General features: G+C 37.7%; 1 protein-coding gene across 2 annotated transcripts in view; it reads left to right on the top strand.

Annotated features, from left to right (window-relative positions):
* LAMA2 (laminin subunit alpha 2) overlaps nucleotides 1-23,859 on the top strand; it is a 535,576-nt gene that overhangs the window by 383,974 nt on the left and 127,743 nt on the right. For both annotated transcript variants that reach the window (XM_037842983.1, XM_037842982.1), the window contains exons 33-34: nucleotides 17,377-17,519; nucleotides 20,868-20,966. In XM_037842983.1, coding sequence (XP_037698911.1) covers nucleotides 17,377-17,519; nucleotides 20,868-20,966 — 242 coding nt within the window. The remainder of the gene's footprint in view (nucleotides 1-17,376; nucleotides 17,520-20,867; nucleotides 20,967-23,859) is intronic.

The following is a 23,859-nucleotide window of genomic DNA, read 5'->3' as shown; positions in this document are numbered from 1 at the left end:
GCCTTCCTCAAGACTCAGTTTCCGCTCCTGGTTTTGAAATGAGGTAGCAAAACAAGACACAACTAAGTGAGGACATAACTCTAATGTAACCTCAATTCTCTTTTAAATGCATTTCTATATCCTTAAGCTAAATCAGAGTAAGAGGCCAAAGAAGGGATTCACCTGGCACGTTTGAGCTGCAGGGCCTGTTTTATCACATGTGATCATAGTGGAATTTTATGAGGCCAAGGGTGGAAGGAGGGGGCAGTAGCTCATCTCAGGTCAGAGAATGGATATGTAGTAAGAGAAATGTCTGTGGTGTTGTCTCTTAATATGGAGCCGACTGTAGAAAATAAGATGTTTATCTTATTAGACATACATTAACAGTTTAGTAACAGGAATTGTATACAATTCGATTTTCCTTTTTTTTTAGTTCATTCTCTAGGAAATTCTTTTTAATTTTGGCCCATATCCTGGATTTGTGTAGGTATATTTAAAAATCAGTGCAAAAAATGGCTTTGGCATGGGCATTGCGGAATCTCAGACGTGCTGCATACTGGTGGAAAGAATCTATAGACTCTCTATAACGTTAGATTGTGTTGTAGTTTGATAAAGCTGCCATTTGTCAAAACACCAGAAATGGATTGGCTTTTATAGAGGGGGTTTATTTGGTTACAAAGTTTACAGGCTGAAGGCCATGAAAATGTCCAAACAAAGGCATCAGCAGTAGGATACCTTCATTGGAGAACACTGATAGTGTCTGGAAAACCTCTGTTAGCTGGGAAGGCACGTGGCTTGTGTCTGCTTGCTCCTAGGTTGCATTTCAAAATGGCATTCTCCAAAATACCAGTGTCAGCTTTCAACGGCCATCTTCAAAATGTCTCTTTCGGCTGTAGCGCACTGAGCTCCTTCTGTCTGAGCTTTTATAGGGCTCTGGTAAACTAATCAAGACCCACATTGAATGTGTGGAGCCACACCTCCATGGAAATAATCTAATCTAAGGTATTACCCACAGTTGGGTGGGTCACATCTCCTTGGAAACATCCTAATCCAAAGATTCCAACCTAATCTACACTAATACATCTGCCCCCACAAGATTGCATTAAAGAGCATGGCGTTTTGGGAGACATAATACATCCAAACCAGCACAGAGTGCGTAGTTCATTTGTTTAACAAAGGATATAAAATTGTGCTGAAGAGATCAGGCCACACAGAGCAATCAAATAGTATGGAAGAATTTTCCTTGGTCACCTAATCCCTTAGAAAAACACACAGCTTCCATTGAGCATGGTCATGTCTTACTGAGTCCAAAATGGTAAATCTCTTGGAGAACACAGGCCTTTTGCATGTATGGGGTTTCCATTACTATCACGCAGAATATATGCAGATAATCTGTGCCCTTAATAAGGAATATTTATAGACACTAGATTCTCATAGTTAATGCACCAAATTCAACCCCGCCAAGGTCATCTTTATCTCGGGAAGAAAGCAGAGTTAGTGCCTGTTGTCCCTAAGCAATATACCTGTCTTCAGATTCCAGGCATTCCTTAAAGTCCCTTTCACTCATACATGGGTTAATCGTAATAGAAACATTTTTGAAGGCTCTCCACAGGCACTGTGTTACGTACTTTATATGCAGTTTATTTAATTCACACAACATCCTGTATGTTATATCTCCCACTGGGTGATATGGAAACTGAACTTACATGGTCTCACTCACTTTCCCAAGGTGTACAGTGACATTTTGGCAGAGCCGTGATCTGAACCTGATCTGTCTTGCAAATCTTATTATCTTAACCTCCATGCTGACTGTCACTGTAAGACACAGAAAGTGGTTTTCCCAGTATATTCAACATTAATTTGAAACCAGTCCCTTGTTCATTTATTCCTTTTGGGATTAAAGCCCATTTTACCTTTACTGAGAATCAAGATAAAATGGGGCTAAAAGTACAAAATGATAACTTTTAAGTATATATAAGGTCAAAAAGTATGTATTTTTTCTGCTAACCAGTGAGACCCTCTTCCCTATGATTTAAAATGTTATGGAAGTCATAATATATTCATATTCATCAGAGACTGTGAAGTGGAATTCTATCCTCCATGCAGGTTTCCTTCACTGACCTCCCTCTTTTTTCCTAATAGGAATTATTTGGAACAGCCATGTAATGGGTTCTCACCTTATACATATTGGTGAGTTCTGAATAGATATTTTATTGGACTTCCCAAATCAGCATTTCTCCTTAGGAAGTTAGGTTAATAAAAATTCATCATCCCTTTTCAACCCTTGTGCATAATTTACATGTCATTTTATAAAATAAGACCAACCACCTGCCCTTCTGAAATTTGAGAATGGGCAGGAAGACCATTATTATTTAATAGTAAAGTTTGGTTTTGTGCGATGCAGAACCTGGATTTGTTCACATCCCACTTTCTGCAGACTAACAGTTAACACAGAAAATAAACCCATGTGATGTTTAAAATAGATTATAAATGGCATAGTAAAATACATTACTCTCTGAGAGAACAGAAATTAAAATTAGTAGCTGTTGGCAAGATGTTATACCATAAAGAGTGCCCGAAATAGCATTTCATAAATCCCAAATTGCTGCTTCATATTTTTAATCACTGCATATGAGGTATTAGGGATATATCAGTTTTATTATTTATAGTCAAAATTTATTTAAGATAAAACAAAATGATGCATTACTTTCCAATGTTGCAAAAGTGATCATGAATCTGTTTTTTACTTGGAACCTCAATTATACCCAGCCGTATGGGATAACTCACGTTAGCTCTGTGAGATATGCACCTTCCTGCTATTTGGTGAAATCTGAAGTCTAAAGTTTATCCTGCCTTGATACTGAACCAGTGGAAACACAATCAAAATTATTGTTTATAATAGTCAATTGCTGCCAAGGATCTTATTACAGTTATACAGAGGTCCTTCTATATTATCATTAGAACACTGATGTAGATTGATGATCAAAGATGATTACTAATGGCAGTTATTACTCTTTGTATGGGTGTGGGAACAAAATAGTGGAATGTGATTGATTATTATAAAGAAAACAGGCCTTTCTATCCTAAAGGATGATGAAAAAGCGTCATTTGATCTCACACTTCTACTTAAAGAACTATGATTCTGTTGGACATGTGATCAGCCTCCCTCATAGCCCCTAAATGTTTCCCTTTCTCTGCATCCACTTAGTCCGCAATTACTGGTTCCTGTGCAGACGCCAGTCTGTCTGTTATTCTCTTGCACTCTAAGCTGTGCCATGTTTTCAAAGTCAGACTTCGAGAAAACTATCAAAGCAACTTCAGCTCACACTGCTTGCACCTTCTCTTCATCTGTTTTGTTAGTAAAAGATGGTTGAGTTTCTTGCTGTCAACCTGCTTAGCCTAAGTTTAGGCTAATGATGTTGTGATATTCAGTCATTTCCCTGGTTATTATGGTTTAGTCTCAGTGGCTTGTAAGTCACATTGAGAAAGCTGTTCTGTTAGTGGATTAAGGAAATTGTTGTTGCATTGTCATAAACAAGGCTGATCACTATTGCCTTTATTTGCAGTCAGGCTTTATTTTAAGAGTAAACCAAACTTCACTGCGAATTACAATTTTTAATCTGGCTGGTCCTGGGAAGTTTATTGACCTCAAAGAACAATAGAATTGTATGATCCTGGAGTTAGCAATCTAACCATCTTCTTTTCTGTTGTGTCCCGGACACACACATCTACTAGGCAAGGAAGCGCTCTCTTATGAAGTGACTGTAGCAGGTTTGAATTCTAGCTTGCCACGGGCCAAGTTATATGCAATGAAATTGGTTAATTAACTTTTCCAAACCGCATTTCATCATCTGTAAGATGGAAATAAAATGCTACGTATATGTATGTAAAGTATATGGGCACAATAGATGCTCAATAAATTCTCGCAATCATCATCATCATCATCGTCATCATCACTTTATCATTCCTTTCAAAGACATAATGTTTTGTGCAGCATATCAGTTTCTGATGAAATATTTTCTTGAATTTGGGCTGATTCTGGTTTTCTGTATTTAGTTCTGATTTTAGGACCTCTAAGTCACTGAAAACCACTTTCCTGAATGCCTTTGATTTTTCTTCTCTCTAACTTTGTCACATGGCATTATTTATAGATTCATAACCACCCTAATTGTGTCTATTTTTTCTTGTCTATAAAATGAGGATATTAATAGTACCTACTTCATAAAATTGCTGTGAATATTAGATGAGATGCTGGCAAGCACAACACATTGCCTTCCATGGAGTGAATGTTGTGTAGATAAAAGCTATTATCCCATTATTATTTATCTTTTGTCATCATTTCTTTTATAGTCTACATGTATGACTTAAACTGTGAGCAGCACCATGGTATTAAGAAACATGCATCACATGGGCAGTGTACTTCTGCGCATGCAAAGTTCCTATTTGTTTTTTTAAAAAAAGCAACACTGTACTTGAGCAATGTTAAACTTGCTTTACATATGTATGCATGTACAGAATTTTATTTATTTAAATATATGTATATCACATTTTGGCATATGAACAGACCCACCAACCTCTTGTAAAGCCTGCAAAATACCTTTCCTTCTATTCAAAAAATAACAGGCAAACAGGCCCTCTGGAATATATTTAAAAATAATATAGAATAACTGAATTTAATAAACTGTATTGGTTTCATAGAGCTACCATTACAAAGTATCAACAACTTGGTGACTTGAAACAAGAAACTTACCATGTCACAGTTCTAGAGGCTAAAGGTCTGAAATCAAGGTATTGGCAGATCCACATGGGTGATGAAACCCATAGAAGAGAACCCCTCCCTGCATCTTCCTAGCTTCTGGTAGATTGTTGACCATCATTGACATTCCTTGGCTTTCAGCTGCAGCACTTCCATCACTGCCTCCGTCATCACGTGGCATTCTTACCCTCTCTTATCTGTCTGAACCCATGTCCAAATTTTCCTCTTCTTCTAGGACTCTGGTCATAATGGATTAGGGTCTGCCCTAATAGAGTTTGGCCTCATCTTAACTAATCACATCTTCAAAGATCTCACTGCAGATTAGGTCATACTCACAAGACAAGGAATTTGGACTTGAACAAACCTTTTGGGGACACAATTGAACCCATAACATAAACCTAAATATGTACTCATCTAAAAGTTCTTCTTGAAGGGAAAGGGGAAAAGGAGAAATAAAACTTCAGACCCAGAGAACCATCAATGATATTCATGTAGAAGACTTACCTTTAAACACCACACACACACACACACACACACACACACACACGGATGCATAAATTTTGCCTTTTGTATATTTATTCATTTTATCCCTCTTTGATTAAAGCAGATACTTCATGTATCTTTACATAATTGGTTAATAGGTCTGGCCTTTTCAAAAATGCATTGTCTACTCATTTCAGCTACAGCTACTTTGGTTTGGATGCAGTGTGTGAATTTTTTGTGACAGTGAGCCAGTGATTATTATGCATGGGGCCTCTGGTCGAAGTGCAATATTTTGTACTAATTACTAACAGAAAGATCTGTAATATTGGCTGCATGATTTGCCCCTTATATGTGCCCAGCTATAACGATCTGAATTTAGTACTGCATTTGTTAATATTAAACACAAATTTATCCTGACACTTTTATAGGCTAAGCCTTGGAAACATTTAGCCATGTAAAATATAATCATAGGCTTGAAATATTTGCTTTTGCTCCTATGCATTTTAGGCAGGATCTCACTTTATAACCTTATCGGTAGTGCTGAAATAGTAGAATGGTATGGAGAGGTCCTTTTGGGGTCCTGATTATAATATAGGTGTAAATTTCTACTGAACAGTTACTGTACCCTTATAACAGAATAGTTATTTATATAATGTGACTATTCCATGTCTTGGTGAGCCCTTTAAATCTTCTTGATCATACTAAATTAAATGTGGTTTTAATTTGCATCCCATTTCCAATGTTTGTTACCAGACATTTCAGACTTTTTGAGGGCAAATAAAGTAGGTTGTGGTATAAGTAAAATATTTTGTATCAGAATAAAATAGCAAACCATTAAGTAAAGGACACGTTTTTCCGTGTGTTTACTTATATCTGCATGAGCTAGATGTGTTCAGAAGCTTTAAAAAAAATCCCCTAGCTGTCATATTCATAAGTCTTTCTGACCCTCTTGGACAGATGTTAGTATATTGCTTGGAGCATGCTACAAAACTTACTTTTCACTTATGGAAATGTGCTTGTTGTTATTACCTAAAAAGCAAATGCAAGACTTTAAGACATGGGATAATAGTAGACCTTTGGACACAGAGATATAAAATGGAATGTATGAGTTCTTAAAAGAGCAATTAAATACATTTTCATTTCAACAATTGAAGATAAAGAACCAAAATAGATGGGCAGGGGTAGAATAAATGAGAGGAAAATCAGTATTCATCATGTCTCTTGATATTCTAGCTCCCCAATTTATCCTGTAGTATATTACAGTAAACCAGATCTCGTTCTGCATTCTATTACCTGGTTTATTCTTGTATGAAGTAAAAACTAAGAAAATGTTAGATATATTTCCTTGCAGATTTCCAGAATCACCAGCAAGGAGCCACTAGCCCTTATCAAAAACTGACTCAATTCCTTCTTGGACATGTGTGGAATATAAATTATAGAAAAATTAGAGAGAGGCCCAACAAAGGATTCCCTGAGAACACACTGACCTAAAAGTATTGTGAGATGTCATATTATCAAGATTTTTCAAAGCCTTTAAAGTGAAAATAGCAGAATGCCTGCTTACACCCTGAGAACATCTGCCAAAAACACATCTTCACTGGGAGTCAAATGGAAATTTATTTTATAATTTTTTATTAGAGAAGTTATAGATTTACAGAAAAATCATGCAGAGATTACAGCATTCCCATATACCCCCCTCTCACACACACACACATACATATTATTAATACTTTGCATTAGTGTGGTACCTTTGTTACAATTGATGAAAGAATATTATTGCAACTATACTATTAACTAAAGTCCATAATTCACATTATGGTTCACTGTTTGTGTTGTACAGTCCTGTTTTGTCTTTTTAAAAAATTTTTATTCTATCATATATACAACCTAAATTTCCCCCTTTTAAACCTAATCAAATATGCAATTCTATGGTGTTAGTCACGTTCACAGTGTTGTACTGCCATCACCACTATCCATTGCCTAAATTTCCATCACCCCAGACAGAAATTCTGCACCAGTTAAGCATTAATTCCCCATTCCCTATCCTTACCTTGTCCCCTGGCAAACTCTATTCTAGTTTCTGACTATGAATTTGCTTATACTAATTATTTCATATAAATGAGATGGTAAAATATGTGTCCTTTTGTGTCTGGCTTATTTCACTCAACATGATGTCTTCAAAGGTCAGAACTTCATTCCTTTTTACAGCAGAATAATATTCCATTGTATGTCAATTCCTCATTTTGTTTACCTGTTCATTGGTTGATGAACACTTGAGTTGCTTCAACTTTTGGCAATTGTGAAAAATACTGCTATAAACATTGGTTTGCAAATATCTGTTTGAGTCCCTGCTTTCAGTTCTGTGGGCTATTTACCTGGAAAAGGAATTGCTGTGTCAAGTGGTAATTCTATATTTAACTTCCTAAGGAACTGCCAAACTGTTTTCCACAATTTTACATTCTCATCAATGAGTGGGTGTTCCTATTTCTCCACATCCTCTCCAACAATTATTTTCCAATTTTTTAATAGTTGCCATTGTAGTGGGTGGAAAATGTTAATTTGTGGTTTTGATTTGCCTTTCTTTAATGGCTAATGATAAGGAACATCTTTTCATGTACCTTTTGGACATTTGTGTATCTTCTTTGGAGAAGTAGCTATTCAACTCTTTTGCCCATTTTTAATTGGGTTGTTTGTCTTTTGGTGTACAATTGTGGATTTCTTTATATATATCTATTAAACAGAATATAGATATATATATATATAATATCCTATTATATTGGATATGAAGCTTCCGAATATGTTTCCCATTGTGTAGGTTATTGGTTTACTTTCATGATAAAATCCTTTCATGCACAAAAGTTTTTCATTTTGATGAAGTCACATCACTCTTTTTTTTTTTTTTCCCTTTTGTTGTTCATGCTTTTGGGATAAAGTTTAAAAAACCAGTGCCTAACTAAGGTCCTGAAGATGTTTCCCTATGTTTTCATCTAGGAGCTTTATCATTTTGGTTCTTATATTTAGGTTTTTGATCCATGTTGAGTTAATTTTTTTATGTGGTGTGACATTGAGGTCCACTTTCATTATTTTGGATGGATAACCAATTTTCCCATTACCATTTCGTGAAGAGACTATTCCTTCCTCAGTGAGTGGACTTGGCAACCTTGTCAAAAATCAGTTGGCCATAAATGTGAGGGTTTATTTCTGAACTCTCAATTTGATTCCCTTGGTCTCTGTGTCTGTCCCTGTGCCAGTACTATCCTGTTTTGATTACTATGAATTTTTAATAAAATCAGGAAGTGTGAGTGCCCTGACTTTGTTCTTTTTTTAGATAGTTTGCCTATTCAGGGCCCCTTGCCCTTCCATATAAATGTGATGACTGGATTTTCCATTTCTGCAAAGAAGACTGTTGGAATTTTGATTGAGAATGCATTGAATCTACCAATCATTTTGGGTAAAATTGACATCTTAACAATATTTAGTCTTCCAAACCATGAACACAGAATGCCCTTCCATTTATTTAGGTCTTCTTTGATTTCTTTTAGCAATGTTCTATAGTTTTCTGTATACAGGTCCTTTATATACTTGCTTATATTTATTCCCAGATATTTGATTCTTTTAGTTGCTATTGTAAATGCAATTTCTTTCTTGATTTCTTCTTCCAAATTGTTCATTGCTTGTGTATAGTAACACTATTGATTTTGGGGGTGTTGATCTTGTACCCTGCCACTTTGCTTAATTTATTTATTAGCTCTAGGAGCTTTGTTGTAGATTTTTCAAGATTTTCTCTATGTAGGATTACGTCTTCTGCAAACGGAAAATTTTACTTCTTTGCCAGTCCAGATGCCTTTTATTTCTTTTTACTTGTCTGCTTTCTCTGGCTAAAACTTCTGGTATAATGCTAATTAATGCTGATATACCATCCAGTATAATGCTGACAGAATAATGACAACTTTGTCTTGTTCCTGATTTTAGAGGGAAAGTTTTCAGTCTTCACCACTGAGCATGATGTTAGCTGTGGGTTTTTCATGTATGCCTTTCATAATGTTGAGGAAGTTTCCTTCTATTCCTAATTTTTAAAGTGTTTTATCATAAAGCGCTGCTGAATTTTGTTAACTGCCTTTTCTGCATCAATTGAGATGGTCATGTGTGTTTTTTTCCTGTGTTCTATTAATGTGGTGTATTACATTAAATGATTTTCTTTTGCTGAACCAACCTTGCATAACTTGAATAAATCCCACTTGATCATGGTATATACTTCTTTCAATGTGCCAATGGATTTGATTTGCTAGTATTTTGTGGAAGATTTTTGATTCAGTATTCTTACGGAATATTTGTCTGAAATTTTCTTTTCTGTTGTACCTTTTTCTGACTTTAGTATAGAGGTGATGGCCTCATAGAATAAAATGGGGACTGTTCCCTCCCCTTCAGTTTTTTGGAAGAGTTTGATTTGTGTTGATTCTTCTTGGAATATTTTGTTAAAATAACCTGTGAAGCCATCTAGTCCTGGGCTTTTCTTTGTTGGAAGGTTTTTTGATTCCAGATTCAGTAACTTTACTTGTTACTGTTCTGTTGAAATTATTTCTTCTTGATTCCGTGTAGGTAGTTTGTATGTTTCAGAATTTATTAATTTCATCTAGGTAATCTAATTTGTTGGCATACATTTGTTCATAGTAAGCTATTGCTACCCTTTATATTTCTGTAGAGTCAGTAGTAATGTCCCCTCCTCCTTTCATTTCTGATTTTAGTGTTTTGCATCATTTTTTTTTTTTTTTGGCCATTCAGTCTAAAGGCTTATAGATTTTATTGATCTTTTCAAAGAACCAACTTTTGTTGATTCTATTTTTTTTTATTCTCTACTTCATTTACCTCCATTCTAACCTGTTATTTCCTTCCTTCTGCATGCTTTGTGTTTATTTTGTGTTTTTTCCTAGATCTTCCAGTTGTGAGATCAGGTTTCTAATTAAGATCTTTCTTTTTTAATATAAGCATTTAGAGCTATTTTCCCCACTCAGCCCTGCTTTTGCTGTGTACCATAAGTTTTGGTATATTGTGTTTTCATTTCCATTTACCTCTAGATTTTTCCTAATTTTGCTTGTGATTTCTTCTTTGACCCATTGGTTGTTTAAGAGCATGTTGTTTAATTTCCACATATTGATGAATTTTCCAGTTCTCCCTCTGTTATTGATTTCTAGCTTCATTTCATGGTGGCTGAAGAAGATACATTGTATGATTTCAATTTTTTTTTTAGTTTATTGAGACTTTTTGTGTGTCCTAGCATATGATCTATCTTGGAGAATGATCCATATGCACCTGAGAAGAATGTGTGTTCTGCTGCTGTTGGAAGAAATGTCTGTATGTGTCAGTTAGGTCTAGTTTGTTTATTGTATCATTCAGGTCTTCAATTTCCTTATTGATCTTTGGTCTATTTGTTCTATCCATTACTGAAAGTGGTATATTGATGTTTCTTACTATTAATGTATAATAACAGAGCTGCCTGTTTCTCCCTTCAATCTGTCAATATTGCTTCATTTATTTGGGGTTCTGCTGTTAGTTCATATATATTTATAAATATTATGACTTCTTGCTGAGTTGATAAACTCACATTATTAGTCTGTGGTGACTTTCTTTGTCCCTCATTGCAGTTTTTGACTTAAAATCTATTTTAGTATAGATACCCCAGCTCTTTTTGCTTACTATTTACACCATATATACTTTTCCCATCCTTTCACTTTCAACCACCTTATAACTTTGCATTTAAGGTGAGTCTCTTGTAAATAGCATATAATTGGATCATGTTTTTTAATCCGTTTTGCCAATCACTGCCTTTTGACTGGAGAGTTTAATCTATTTATGTTTAGAGTAACTACTGATAATGCAAGACTTTCTTCTGCCATTTTGATATTTGGTCTTTGCAAGTCTTATAAATTTTTTGCTCTTCAATTCTTCTTTAATGCCTACCTTAATATTTACTTGATTTTGGTAGCATATGAGTCCCTTCTCATTTATTTCTGTATATGTTTTTCAGCCATTGTCTTTGTGCCTACTATTGGACTTAAATTTAATATCCTAAATCTATAACAATCATGTTTTATTTGATACCTACTTGAATTCAATACCATATACCAATACTGTTCCTATACACCTCCATCCCACACCTATTTGTTCTACTTGCTGCAAATTATATCTTTATATATTGTATGTTCAATACCATACATTTATTATTACTTATTTATACATTTGCTTTTTAGAAACTGTAAGAAGTAAAAAGTGAAATTACATACTAAAAAATACAATACAATAGTACTAGCATTTGTAATTACCCATACAGCCATACAGTTATTTTTACTAGAAGTCTTTATTTCTTTATGCCACGTCAATCCACTGTCTAACTCCTTTTAGCATTGCTTGTAGGACAGGTCTAGTGGTGACAAACTCCCTCATATTTTGTTAATCTGGGAATGTCTTAATCTTATCCTCATTTGTGAAATACGGTCTCACCAGATACAAAATTCTTGGTTGGCAGTTGTTTTCTCTCAGCACTTTAAATATTTTCTTCTACTGCCCTCTTGCCTTCATAGTGTCTTATGTGAAATCAGCACTTAATCTTATTGGAACTCCCTTAATCTTACTGAAACATTGCTTTTATCTTACAGCTTTTAGAACTCTCTCCTTGTCCATTGCATTTGGCAATGTGAATACTATGTGTCTCTTCAAGTTTGTACTGCTTGGGGTTTGTTGGGTTTCTTGGATGTGTATATCCATGTCTTTCACTAAATTTGGGGAGCATTCTGCCACTGTTTCTTTGAATAATCCTTCTGCCCTTTTTTGTGTTTGTTCTCTCTGGGACTCCCATAATGCATATATTGGTTCACTGGATGGTGCCCACAGGTTTCAGGCTCTTTTCACTTTTTGGCTATTCTTTTCCTTTTTTGGCTCTTCAGCCAAAATCATTTCAATTGTCTTGCCTTCAAGTTCACTAATTCTTTCTTCTGTGACCTTGAAACCTTGCAGAGAAGTTTTCAGTTCATTGTTTGTAGTCTTCAAATCCTGTAGCTCTGTTTGGTTCCTTTGTAAAATTTCTCTCTCTTTATTGAGATTCTCATGTTGTTTGTTCATTGTTTTCTGATATCCTTTAATTCTCTCTGTTTTTTTCCTTATCACCTTGAGCATACTCAGGATCTTTTTATAAAAGTATTTGTCTGGTATGTTCAAGATCTCATCTTCTTTATTGATGGTTTCTGGATTTCCTGTTTCTTTGTCCTGCAATCTTTTGTTGCACTGTCTATATTTTAATATTTTAAATTGTTAACTCTGGGATTTAAGCACTGAGCTGTCTGTTCCTTTAGTTTGTATCCAGCTAGTGATACGATAGGGATTTCCTTGGGCATCAGGAGCTGACAAAAACAAGTGCTACACACACACACACACACACACACACACACACACGAACACCTTTCAAAGTCTTTGCAAATTGGCTCTGCGCTGACTGGGGCTTCCTTCTGAGTTTAGCCCTCCTATCACGAAAATCAACCCATGCTTAATGTGACCTGCTGCATCCTGTCTGTCTTTTCTAAGCCTAAGTCTTGTCCTGAGATTGTGTTTGCTCATGCCCTTAGGAATTCCCACATTTAAAGGAATTCAAATTCCCCCTTTTTGCCTATGACAGAGACTTTTTCTGTCTCTGGGGGCCCCTATTGTATGAATTAAAGCAGCTAATCCTTTGCCTCAGGCCACTTTGACTTGATTGTTCTACTGCTTTAGATTTCCACAAGCTGCTTCTACCTATAGGCTGAGCCAGAGGTGAGTTTCCTGGTTCAGTCTTTCAGGTTGCCACCTGAAAGGTTGGCAAGACATAAAGGCACCCCAGTATGTGAACAGGGTTTGTTCTGCTTCCTCTGGAACAGGACCAGGGACTCACATGGGAGTGCAGACTGGCTCCACACTGTGTTGAGAAGAGAGTGGGAAAGGGACCAGCGAGTGCACCACAAGTCTCTCCTAAAGTTTTTAAAGCTGCTTTTTCTTGACTGGGTTTTTCCCAATTACTGCAGCCCTTTAACTATTTCTGGAGTTTTAAGGAAGGTGGCTTTGCCAGTTTTTGCTAGTTGCTCAAAGGTTCTGTGGGGGAACAGCATCCTGGAGCATCATATGCCACCACTTGCTTGTCTGGAAGCCCAAAGGGACCTTTCTGAAGAGTGACAAACTTCCATTTACTGGAGAAAGGATCCTTCATAGTCTTCAAAATTCTTCATAAAATTAAAAATGGTTACTATTTTAGCTTCCCAGCTAAAACAAATACCATACAATGGATTGGCTTAACAACAGGAATTTATTGGCTCAGATTTTCTGAGGCTTGAAGGCTTGCTTCTTCCTGGGTTCTATATCTTCTAGCTGGCCAGTAATCTTTTGGTTTCCTGGCTTTTCTGTCACATGGCAGTGTACTTGGTCACATGTCTTCTCCTCGCTCCTCTGGGTTTCACAGACTTCTGGCTACTTTCCAAGGCTTCTCCTTCTGTGTCCAATTTCTTTTTTCTTATAAGGAATTCTGCCATATTGGATTAAGACTCACCCTCATTCACTTTGGGCACACTTCAATAACATCTTCAGAGGTCTTATTTACAAATGGGTTCATACCCACAAGAGTAGATTAAGATTAAGAACATGTTCTTCTGAGGCTATATAATTCAGTCCCCAACAGTTACTAATACTTGCTTTTGTCCTATGAATTGCATCTTGAAGGTCTCTAATTGGAACCCACACTAAATCACACATGCCAAACTTGGAAAAGTTTATCAAATTCTATTGCTGCCACTCCAGGGTTTAGTGACTTAAAACAATAGCCACACAGATTTCCTCACAGTTCTGTAGGTTGGCAATTTGGGCTGGGCTTGGTTGGCTGTTGTCATGCCTGAGGGGTCTTCTCAGATGGTCCTCACATCATGAGGCTTCAGCTGGAATGAATGGATCTCTCCTTCCCTCCATCTCTTTCTCCCTCTATACTTAACTCCCTGTCTCTCTCTCTCTCTCTCCTCTGCTTCTAACATTCTAAGTTTCTATCTTAGCTTTCCAGGCTGCTTTAACAAAGTACCATAGACTAGTTGACTTAAACAACAGAAATTTATTGTCTCACAGTTCTCAATGCTAGAAGTCCAAAACCAATTTCAGCTGGGCCATGTTTCCTCTTAATGGGGAGAATCCATTCCATGACTCTCCCCTGGCTTCTGGTGGGGGGCTGGCCATCCATGGCATCCCTTGGCTTGTGGCAACTTCAGTCATTCTCTATCTCTGCCACATGGCTGTCTTTCTCTCTGTCTCTCACTCTCTCTGAGTCTAAATTTCCTCTGCTTGTAAGGGTCCAAGTCATATTATGTTTGGCCAACCTTAACTAATAACATCTTCAAAGATCTTATTTATAATTAAGGTCATATTCAGGGGAGTGGGAGTTAGGACTTGGACATGTCTTTTGGGCTCTCAGTTCAGCCCATAATACTCCTTGATCCTCTTACCATCTTGTGTGCTTGTATACGGGCCATGCTCAAATATTGACCCTGCCATTCTCTGAGTCCAAAATATTTGTTTGCCTTGTTTCACAAAGAAAGTAGTGAACAAATATTTACAATGTGCTAGACACTTTCCTAGGCCCTGTCTCACACTTCTCTAGTGAGGGAGAAACACCATGCAAATAAATGAACAAGTTAATATGAAAACACACATGAGAGCATTAAGAAAACAACACAACCAGGGGAATGTGGTAGTGCTGACTGGCGGGGATAGCAAATTTCAGAGCCATCAAGGCCTTCCCCTCTGAGGAAGTAACACTTGAGCTGAGGTAGACTATCTGAGGCTGAAGGGAAAATTGTTCTAGAAACAAGAGATAGCAAGTCAAATGACCTTCTCCAAGTCCTTCCTTCCTTCAGGATTGAGCATCCCAAAAGTTTAGCACTGGTCCAGACGTTCTAACTCTTGGTTGCACAATAGAATCCTCTGGAATATTTTTATAATTCTGATCCCTGACTCCTACCACAGACCAGCTAAATCATATTCTCTGGAGGCCTGGAGGGGAAAGGACCCAGGCATCTGTATTTTATAAATCCCCATATGATTCTAATGTGAGGCCAAGTTTGAGAACCACTGATCTAGAGCAGTGCTTTTCAAACTTAAATAGGCATGAGTCATCCTACTAAAATGCAGATTATTATGTAATAGATCTGGGGTAGTGGGGTAGAGCCCAAGATTATGCATTTCTAATAAGCTCCCAGGTGATGCCAATACTTCTCATCCAGTTGCTACTCGGTATGGTCAACAAACCGGCAGTTTCGTTGTCACCTAAGAGGTTGTTAGAAAAGCACATTCTCAGGCCATTCCCCAGACTTTCTGAATTAGTTATCCTGGGGTGCTGTCCAGCCATCTGTGGTTTAATCAAGTCCTCCAGATGATTCTGATGCTCACTTAAGTTTGAGAACCAGACTGTGGAACTTGGCATTTAGACGCTGTCAGTTTGACACCAAATTGTGTTCTTTATTGTGTTTTCTATAATTGTTTCATGTAGAAGGATCTGCTGAAGCTTCTCAAGCACTTGAATTGAACCCAAGGAATAAGGCCACAGTGTTCTCCTCCTTTTACTTCGTTTCCATTCTGAGCAAGTCCTCCTCAGTTCTGGTTAGAAGAACAAGAGATTTGGCTCTAGTTATAGATGAGCTCCAGAACCTCTTTGTTCACTGGGCCACTTCGGCATCAGGAGCTCACAAAGCCCATACAGATGACACTGTAGAGTTGTAGGTATTACCTGCTAGGCTGGTGTATAAAAAGACCAGCTGGGGAGGAGTAATCCCTGGGAAGGGATATTGTAACTCACTTCTAATGGCTGTCCTATCAAAAAATCACCCTCTGTGCTACTTCTCTTTGTTTACAAGCTCTAGTTAATGGTTTTCTCTCCATTAGGCAGCTCAGGGGAGTGCTGTTTAGAGAAGTAATTGAATGCTTGCCAGTTTTGAGCAAAGCTGCTCCAAATCTTGGTGTTTTCTATGTCATGTATTTTTCTCTCTTCTAACACATGTGTAGCTCAGGTAATGCCATCTACAAAATATTTGATAGAAATTAAAATTGTGTATTACATGTAAATGCATATCATAAATATGGAGGTGCTAAAAAGTTCAAACTGAAATCTATATATTTTTAAATTCCTCCAAAAGTATCAATTTTTTTTTGCTTTTAGAAATTGTACTACTTATAAGATTAATTTGACAATAAAGAGACACCATCCATTTTCCTCTCCACCAACCCAAACACCAGACCCTCCGCTTCCCTGCACCTGCTGCCCTCCCCTCCAAATTTGAATAGGTCCTCTTCCTAATCATCAAAAAAATTGTAGATTGACTATTAGCAGTCTTGGCTACTTAAAGAATAAAATTGTTGCTTAGAAATTATTGATCCAGAAAGTTAGGTAAGATTAATCATCACAGTAGCAATTTGTGGGCTGTGTCTAATCAGAGGTGATAAGGCGCCTAATGGCTGAAGAGCAACAGGTGGCAAATTAAGTAAGTAAATAAATGAATTTCATCATGAGAAAAAAAAACTTAAATTATATATTTTTAAAAATTGTATGTTCTTTATTTTTGATGTTTTTAAAAAATAATTCTGCTCATTAGATGTCAAGCTAAAATGTTCTGCAAGTTTTGAATATGTATTGCCTGAAGTTTGTGGATGCCAAGTTGCCACAGAGGTTCTACCCTGCAGTCTGACGTAGCTCTGCACACATTTGCATACCTCTTTAGACCCTGGAAAATTGTTTATTCACGATTCACAATTTTCCTCTATAATGCTCATGTAGGGATTTCTGGGGCATTTATGAACTGTCAGAATATATTCTGTGTCTTCACAGTCCTGTAAGGCACTCTTCCCCCAGAATCCATTTGCTCCTCCTCTTTGGTCCCTAGGTTTGTGTGCTTCTCCTTATCTCAGGTTCTGGGAGGCAGGCATGTCTGTGCTCTTGTTCGTTTTCTGACTGTCATCCATTTGATAGCGATAATTATCTGAGACAAGGAGCATCATCATTCACAGAACTATCCATGGACCATAAAATATTTCATGGCTGGGCTCTTGCACCATCTGCCTGGAATGTGTAAGAGAAGTAAATATCCTTCGTCGTTTCTCTTTCACAGTTTGTGGGGATGAGTGCACGGGCCTTCTTCTCAGGGACTTGGCTCGTCTGGAGCAGATGGCCACAAGCGTCAACCTCACTGGCCCGCTGCCCGCTCCGTATAAAATGCTGCACAGTCTTGAAAATGTGACTCAGGAAATGAAGGTAGGTTGGTGCAGTCACAGCAAGAGCCAGGGACTAGATGACAGAATCTCCAAGGGGTATGCATCGTAATTGGTAAATGCTCTTTCCTCGGCTCCAAATCAAAGGAAGTAGCAATTAGGGAAGTTCAGAGACTTTCTAAGCTAGTGTCCGTCAAACTTGAGAACTCTAATAAACAGATTGCAATTAAGGGAAAAGAGTCTCATGAACTCCCCCAGTGTTGGCCTAAATTCATTTTATGGTTATTTAAATATGTACAAACATAAAGTCAAAACAAATGAATCCTTAAAAACCTGCAAAAACCAATAAAATTCAAATTAAAAACATTAATGTAAATAATGTGATTTTTGCTGAATATGAATTGCTGTTTGGAACAAGAATATGATCCTGGCCGCTACCTTCATACAGGTTCTTCCATCGGCTAGTGACAGGTGGTCACTCAGGTCTCCCGTCTTTCCCTCTGAATAGAGACCCCCGTGCCATGTTGAAGTGGCACTCGGGGTCGCTCGGTACATCCCCCTCATTCATGTCCCCAGCCTGCCGTGTGAGCAAACCCACGTACAGATGTGCACCCTTGATGTGAGTGGGGTGTTCGTCTCTCACGGCCCCAGCCAGGATTCCAGAAATGCTCACGTTAATATTTAAGGTTATTATCAAAACAAAAACACACATTAAAAATTTCATACCAGAAGACTAGTAGAAACTTGAAAGTACTTCAACCAGAGCCAGTTTGAGAAAGACTCTTCTAAAACATTATTAAAGCTTACAATGGTTAGTGGAATAGTAGGAAATACTAAGGAAGTTGGGATCTTCCATGTGAGGGAGAAAAGAGGGAAAGTGGTTATTCATACACCAACAGTCAGTGATCAGGTATTTGTTGGGAAATTACAGAATGCCCCGTGCTGCATGTAGTTCCCTGGGGCATCCGTGACTCCTGTAAGATGACTGTTACCCTCAAGATGTCTTGACATCTGCATGGTGAAAATAAAATCAGGAAACAATAATCAAGTTCTTAAAAAGCACACGCACATAATTACCATGTGCTTTATAAAGATTTGAAGTGCAACAGGAATCACAGACTGGAGAAATTAGTAAGATTCAGAGCAGCCAGGGAATGTACCACTAAAGAAGGTATAATTTGAGTTAGAATTTCAAGGATAGACACAATTAAGAGGCAGAGAAAAACTGATGGGGTCCAGAGGAAGGAATCTCAGTTATTTAGCAAGCATTGGGAGACACTCGTTGAAGGAATTTGTTCTATAACTTTGACCTGGCCCTTGAGGTAAGTATTGGATGCCTGTTTCCCAGAAGCAGCAGCCAATAACGATGACAGCAGTAATAACCAGCATTTACTGAGCAGTGGCTCTGAGGTAGGTAGGCAGGTAACTAAAGCTTTACGTGGATTATCCTACATAAGTCTTCTAGATTCTCCAGGTAGTAGGAAAGGAGTACTGTATTGTCTGTATTTCCCAAGGTGGGTAACTGAGGCACAGAGAGGTTATGTGTAAGGCACAAGGTCACATGGCTACTAAGAGTAGAGCATTATAACTTCATGGCCTGTAAGGACGAAACGGCCTTGCCGAAGCCCAGAGGGAGAAAAAGACCTGCCTGGGATGCCCGGCCAGTGAGTGGTGAAGTCCCCGTGACCCCAGCCCATGCTTACTGTTGTCACTGACTGGTGCGTAGGGGAGCCACCTGTGCAGAGGCAGGGGTGTGAGTTTGCAAGTCCTCTCTGACGTTAGAAGCCAGGCCTGCTAGTAAAGATAAGGCCCAAGACTTGAGTGGGGGAGGTGACATGAAGGATGACCTTGAAAGCCAGGCTGGGAATCTGAGTTGACTTTGTATGACCAGTATTCAGGACAAGAGAGTTTTAATAGAAAGGAAGCTGAGCAGTTATTTTCTTTGTACATGAAAGGAATATATATATATATATATATATATATATATATATATATATATATATAAAATGTTTTTTAAAAAAAGGAAATTAAAATAGAAAAACAAATATTTCAGTTGAACATAAAATTTTTTTTTAAATAAGACTTGAGCAATGGATGCTGAATTACTGAAGGGCCCTGTGGAAGAGGTTAGGTCATTCCAGCCTGGGAACATCATCTAAGCTAACAGATTCAGCTGAGTGTTAATCAAGATGGTCTTGGATTCCCTGAAAATTCCGGTATTTCTTTATTCTTTGGTTGTGTTAGTCTTACATAATTAATTTAATATGTGGTTACTTTGGATCCCATTTTGATCTTTTAAAACCATATGCAAGTTATCTAACTTCTTTGCAGCCCTGTTCCTTTAACTCTGTCAACACTTTCCAGGTTCCACAGACCACCCAGAACACAGCTGGGATTGAAAAAACTTGTTGTTTTTTTTTTTATTTTTCCAGCAAGGAAGACTGGACACCACAGGTTTTGTGGGACATCTCAAAAAGAGGGCATTAGGAATAACTTCTTACGATGGGTAGGCTTGTGCTAGGCAATGCAGGGACAGGTTTAAGGAAGCAGAGGTTTGTGCTAGATTGGGTGCTATCAGAAGTGGTTGGTAATTCTTTGGATATTCTAATGATTTTTATGTACAAGGGGGGAAGAACAGAGGAAGGCCAAAGCTGTGATTGCTCAGGAAGCAGGCGTCAGTTATATTAGCCATGAAAGGGTTTTTTTTAGTATTTTTTGTGGCTTACATAGAGACCATGTTTTTGTCTGTGCTTAGACAAGATTGCGGAGTGGTCTTATTTTTTTGCTTCATTCATCACTGCCACAGAATGACCATGTTTGAGGTTGGGGTTCTGGAGATTGTGTGGAAACACTCGTGGCCTCACTGTGAGCACCAAACCCACTCCTAACACTGAGGCCGGTGAGTTAGTGCCAAGCCAGGTCCTGATGCTGGAGGTTGGTCTTCTCTTTCTCACCTGTAAATTGTGTCTCCATGGATTGTAAAGGGAGGCATAAGGAATCAGATGAAGAGTTCATCTTGACTCTACACCTCCTCACCTTATGTGCAATCTTGTGCAAGATTTTTAACCTTCCTTAAGCCAAAGATTTCTCATCCACAAAACCGAATAGGATTCATCTCTTAGAGCTATTAAAAGAATTAGATGAAACGAAACAAAACAGCCTGGCAAATCATCAACTGCTCAATAAATTACAGCAATTATTATTTGCCTCAAAGTGCCGCATGATGCTCAGTATATGTGTCCAATTAAAACAGTTTCTTTCTTTTTTTCCTGGGAGGCAAGAAGGTTAAGTTCTTTGTAAGTGAAGGAGAAATGTGTTCTGTAAAATATTCAACTATGTGATCACTGCGAGACCATTTACTAAAATGTATATGGAATTAAATGTTTTTCAGCACTTGCTCTCACCTCAGCGGGCCCCAGAGAGGCTCCTGCACTTGGCGGAGGGCAATCTGAATACACTCGTAGCGGAAATGAATGAGCTTCTGACCAGGGTAAGTTTGCAAAATCAGGAATCTCCTTAAAGTAGACAGATAATGTAAATTAAGGGAAATTACTTTGAATATCTGAAATGCAAGTCTTGTTTTTCCTAATTCCCAATTTAACGTGTAAAGTAGATGCCATTTGGCTGCTTCTGCCTCAGATCAAATCCTGTAACCCAGTAGCACACAAAAAGCTAGGATCTTTGGGAAGTGTCAAGAAGAGTGATTACAAATACCAGAATGACAGTAAGTTTTAAGAATTTCATCCATAGCTTCCAGTGTTTTATCAATTCTGAATTCCAAAAGTACTCTCTTTGATTATGTAAGGAAAAAGAAAAACAAATGAAAAGTGTGTGTAGTCTCTGATCCCATCATAGGATTTTTGCATTTGTGTAGAAAAGCAAACCAAATCAGTGTTCCTACACAAAAGAGGGTATTTCTTTATTGGGAAATACAAAGCATTTAAGATATTTCTTTAAAGTCATAAGTTAACGATCATGCTGCATTCACCAGACTTTTTAAGGAATTGGGACTTTCAAATTTTCAGTTGAGTTTCTTTTAGCCATTAGGGAATGAAGAAAACAATATAAATTGCGCCATCTTGTGACCAAAAAGTGCATGAACAGGGAAACTGGCCAGCAATTTAGGGATCCAGTTTGTCTAAAAGCTTTAAGTGGCAAAAGATGTTGAAGCTGGAAGATTCTTGGGATTATCTAGTCTGCCTTGTATTTTAAAGAGGAGCTGCCCCAGCCCGTGGCAGGGAAATAAATTAACAGGATCATACAATTCACTAAACTGAGAGACAGAAGCAGCTCCTTTCTCCAGATTCCCATGGGCCTAGCACTTTTCACCCTAACCTGCTGCTAATTCAGAAAAATTTCCACAGGGAAATCAAGTGGGATTCTCAGCTCATAATGCTAACCAGTGGCCCTGAAGTTACAAATTAGCATCCTGAGCACTTTTTCAGAATCTTATACCAGCAATGTAGAATGTACAAATACAGAATAGAGTCTCTTGCCAAATATATTTAGACATTTTTAGAAAATGAGTGAACATATCTTAAATATTGAACAAGTTTTCATGTATTACGTGATACAAATAAATACTAAGTAAGAAATAACAAACAAGTCCTAGCAGGGTAAATTCAATTCAACCAGTACATATGAATTTCACCACATAACAAAACCTAAGTTGCGTTAGCAGATGAAAAATATAAATAAAGCTCAATGTCTGTCTTCCAGGGGCTTGCAATTGTGTATGTGTGTGCATAGAGTAATATGAGACAACTGCATAAAAATGTACAAAAACAAAATGAAATGAAATAATGGGACAAGAAATGTGCTTGGTGAATATATAAAATAAAACAATTTAATCTGGTTAGGATAATTAGGAAAAGTTCCATGGAACAGGTGCATGCCATTCATTCATTCACTGGGTTAATACTCTTTGGGAGCCTACCTCGATGTAGGAACTGTGACAGACAGTGAGGATACTGGTGTAAACAAATACAGCACCATCCTGGCCTCCGCTGAACTTATGGACTGATGATCTGAGCCTGGAGGCATGTAAAATAGTTTCCTGGGAGAATCAGCTCATTACTATGCCTTAGCCTAAGTCCTTTAGTCTTTCCAGTAGACTCTGCTGCACTGTTTTTAAAATAAGCTTTTTATTTTACATTAGTTTTAGGTTTACAGAAAAGTAGCAACGATAGTAGAAAGTCCCCATATACCCCACATCAAGTTTCTCCTTTTGTTAATATTCTACATTACTGTGGTACATTTGTCACAAGTCATGAACTAATCTTGATATGATTAATTGAAGTCTATACTTTATTCAGATTTGCACACTTTTTACCTAACGGTCTTTCTCTGATCCGGGATCCCGTCTAGGTACCACATCACCTTTAGCTGTCATGTCTCCTTAGGCTCCCCTACACTGTGACAGCTTCTCACACCTTCCTTGTTTCTGATGGCCTTGACAGTTTTCAGGAGTATTTTTCATGTCTTTGGTAGAATGTCCCTAAATGGGGATTTGTCCAGTGTTCTTTCTTGTGCTTAGAATAAAGTTATGGGCTTTCATGAGAAAGACCTCCCTGTCCCCTTGTGTCAGGACACATGCCATCAATACGGCATCTCTCTGTCAACCTCGATCACTTGGCTGAGGCAGCATTTGTCAGATTTCTCCACTGTGAACTCATTGTTCCTCCTTTCCACACTCTAATCCCATTTTTATCTGCCCAGTCTTCAGATTCCATAATACAAAAAAAAAAACAAACCAAAAACAAACCTGGAAATAAGAGCACCAAAAGCAAAGATCTCCTTCAGTGGTGAGAATAGGGAGAAAATGAAAACACCTCTTGTTAATTAATCTTGTCCCTACCACATTTATAATTAGAAATTAACTGTCATGGAGACCATAAATACAAGTCAACATGGTCAGTTCTCTCTTCCGCTGTGGTCAAGGTGTGTGATAATCAAAGGTGGACTGACACCCATGGAGTCATAACCCAAGGGTTACATGTGGGATAGAAACATGGGAGTGAGGACTGTCTTGAAAATATTGACTTATGAGTCATCAGCTCATACATGATGAAGAGACACAGTTTACACTGTCTTATTTATAGTTTTCAGGCAGTTTAAGTTGCCAACAGTATTGTTATTTCTGCTACTGTATTTCGAAAGAGAGATAATATATCATAAATCATACTTGTTTTGTTTGGAACTGTCAAAATTGACACTAGAAATTTTGGGGGAGAAATGTCCCACGCTACTGACTTGTTATCATTCCACAGGGTCAGTTAGCTGCCCCCTGCCTCTTTCCGTGGGCGCTGTCTGTCCTAATAGCTTGCCTGAGGAGCACTTCACTGCCGCTGAGATGCACAGAGCTGACAGGGCTTGAAGAGGAA

The sequence above is a fragment of the Choloepus didactylus genome, chromosome 7, assembly GCF_015220235.1.
Source record: "Choloepus didactylus isolate mChoDid1 chromosome 7, mChoDid1.pri, whole genome shotgun sequence".
In the NCBI taxonomy this organism is placed as follows: domain Eukaryota; kingdom Metazoa; phylum Chordata; class Mammalia; order Pilosa; family Megalonychidae; genus Choloepus; species Choloepus didactylus.
The sequence above is the reverse complement of the archived record's forward strand: the minus strand, read 5'-3'. Positions and strand labels throughout refer to the sequence as shown.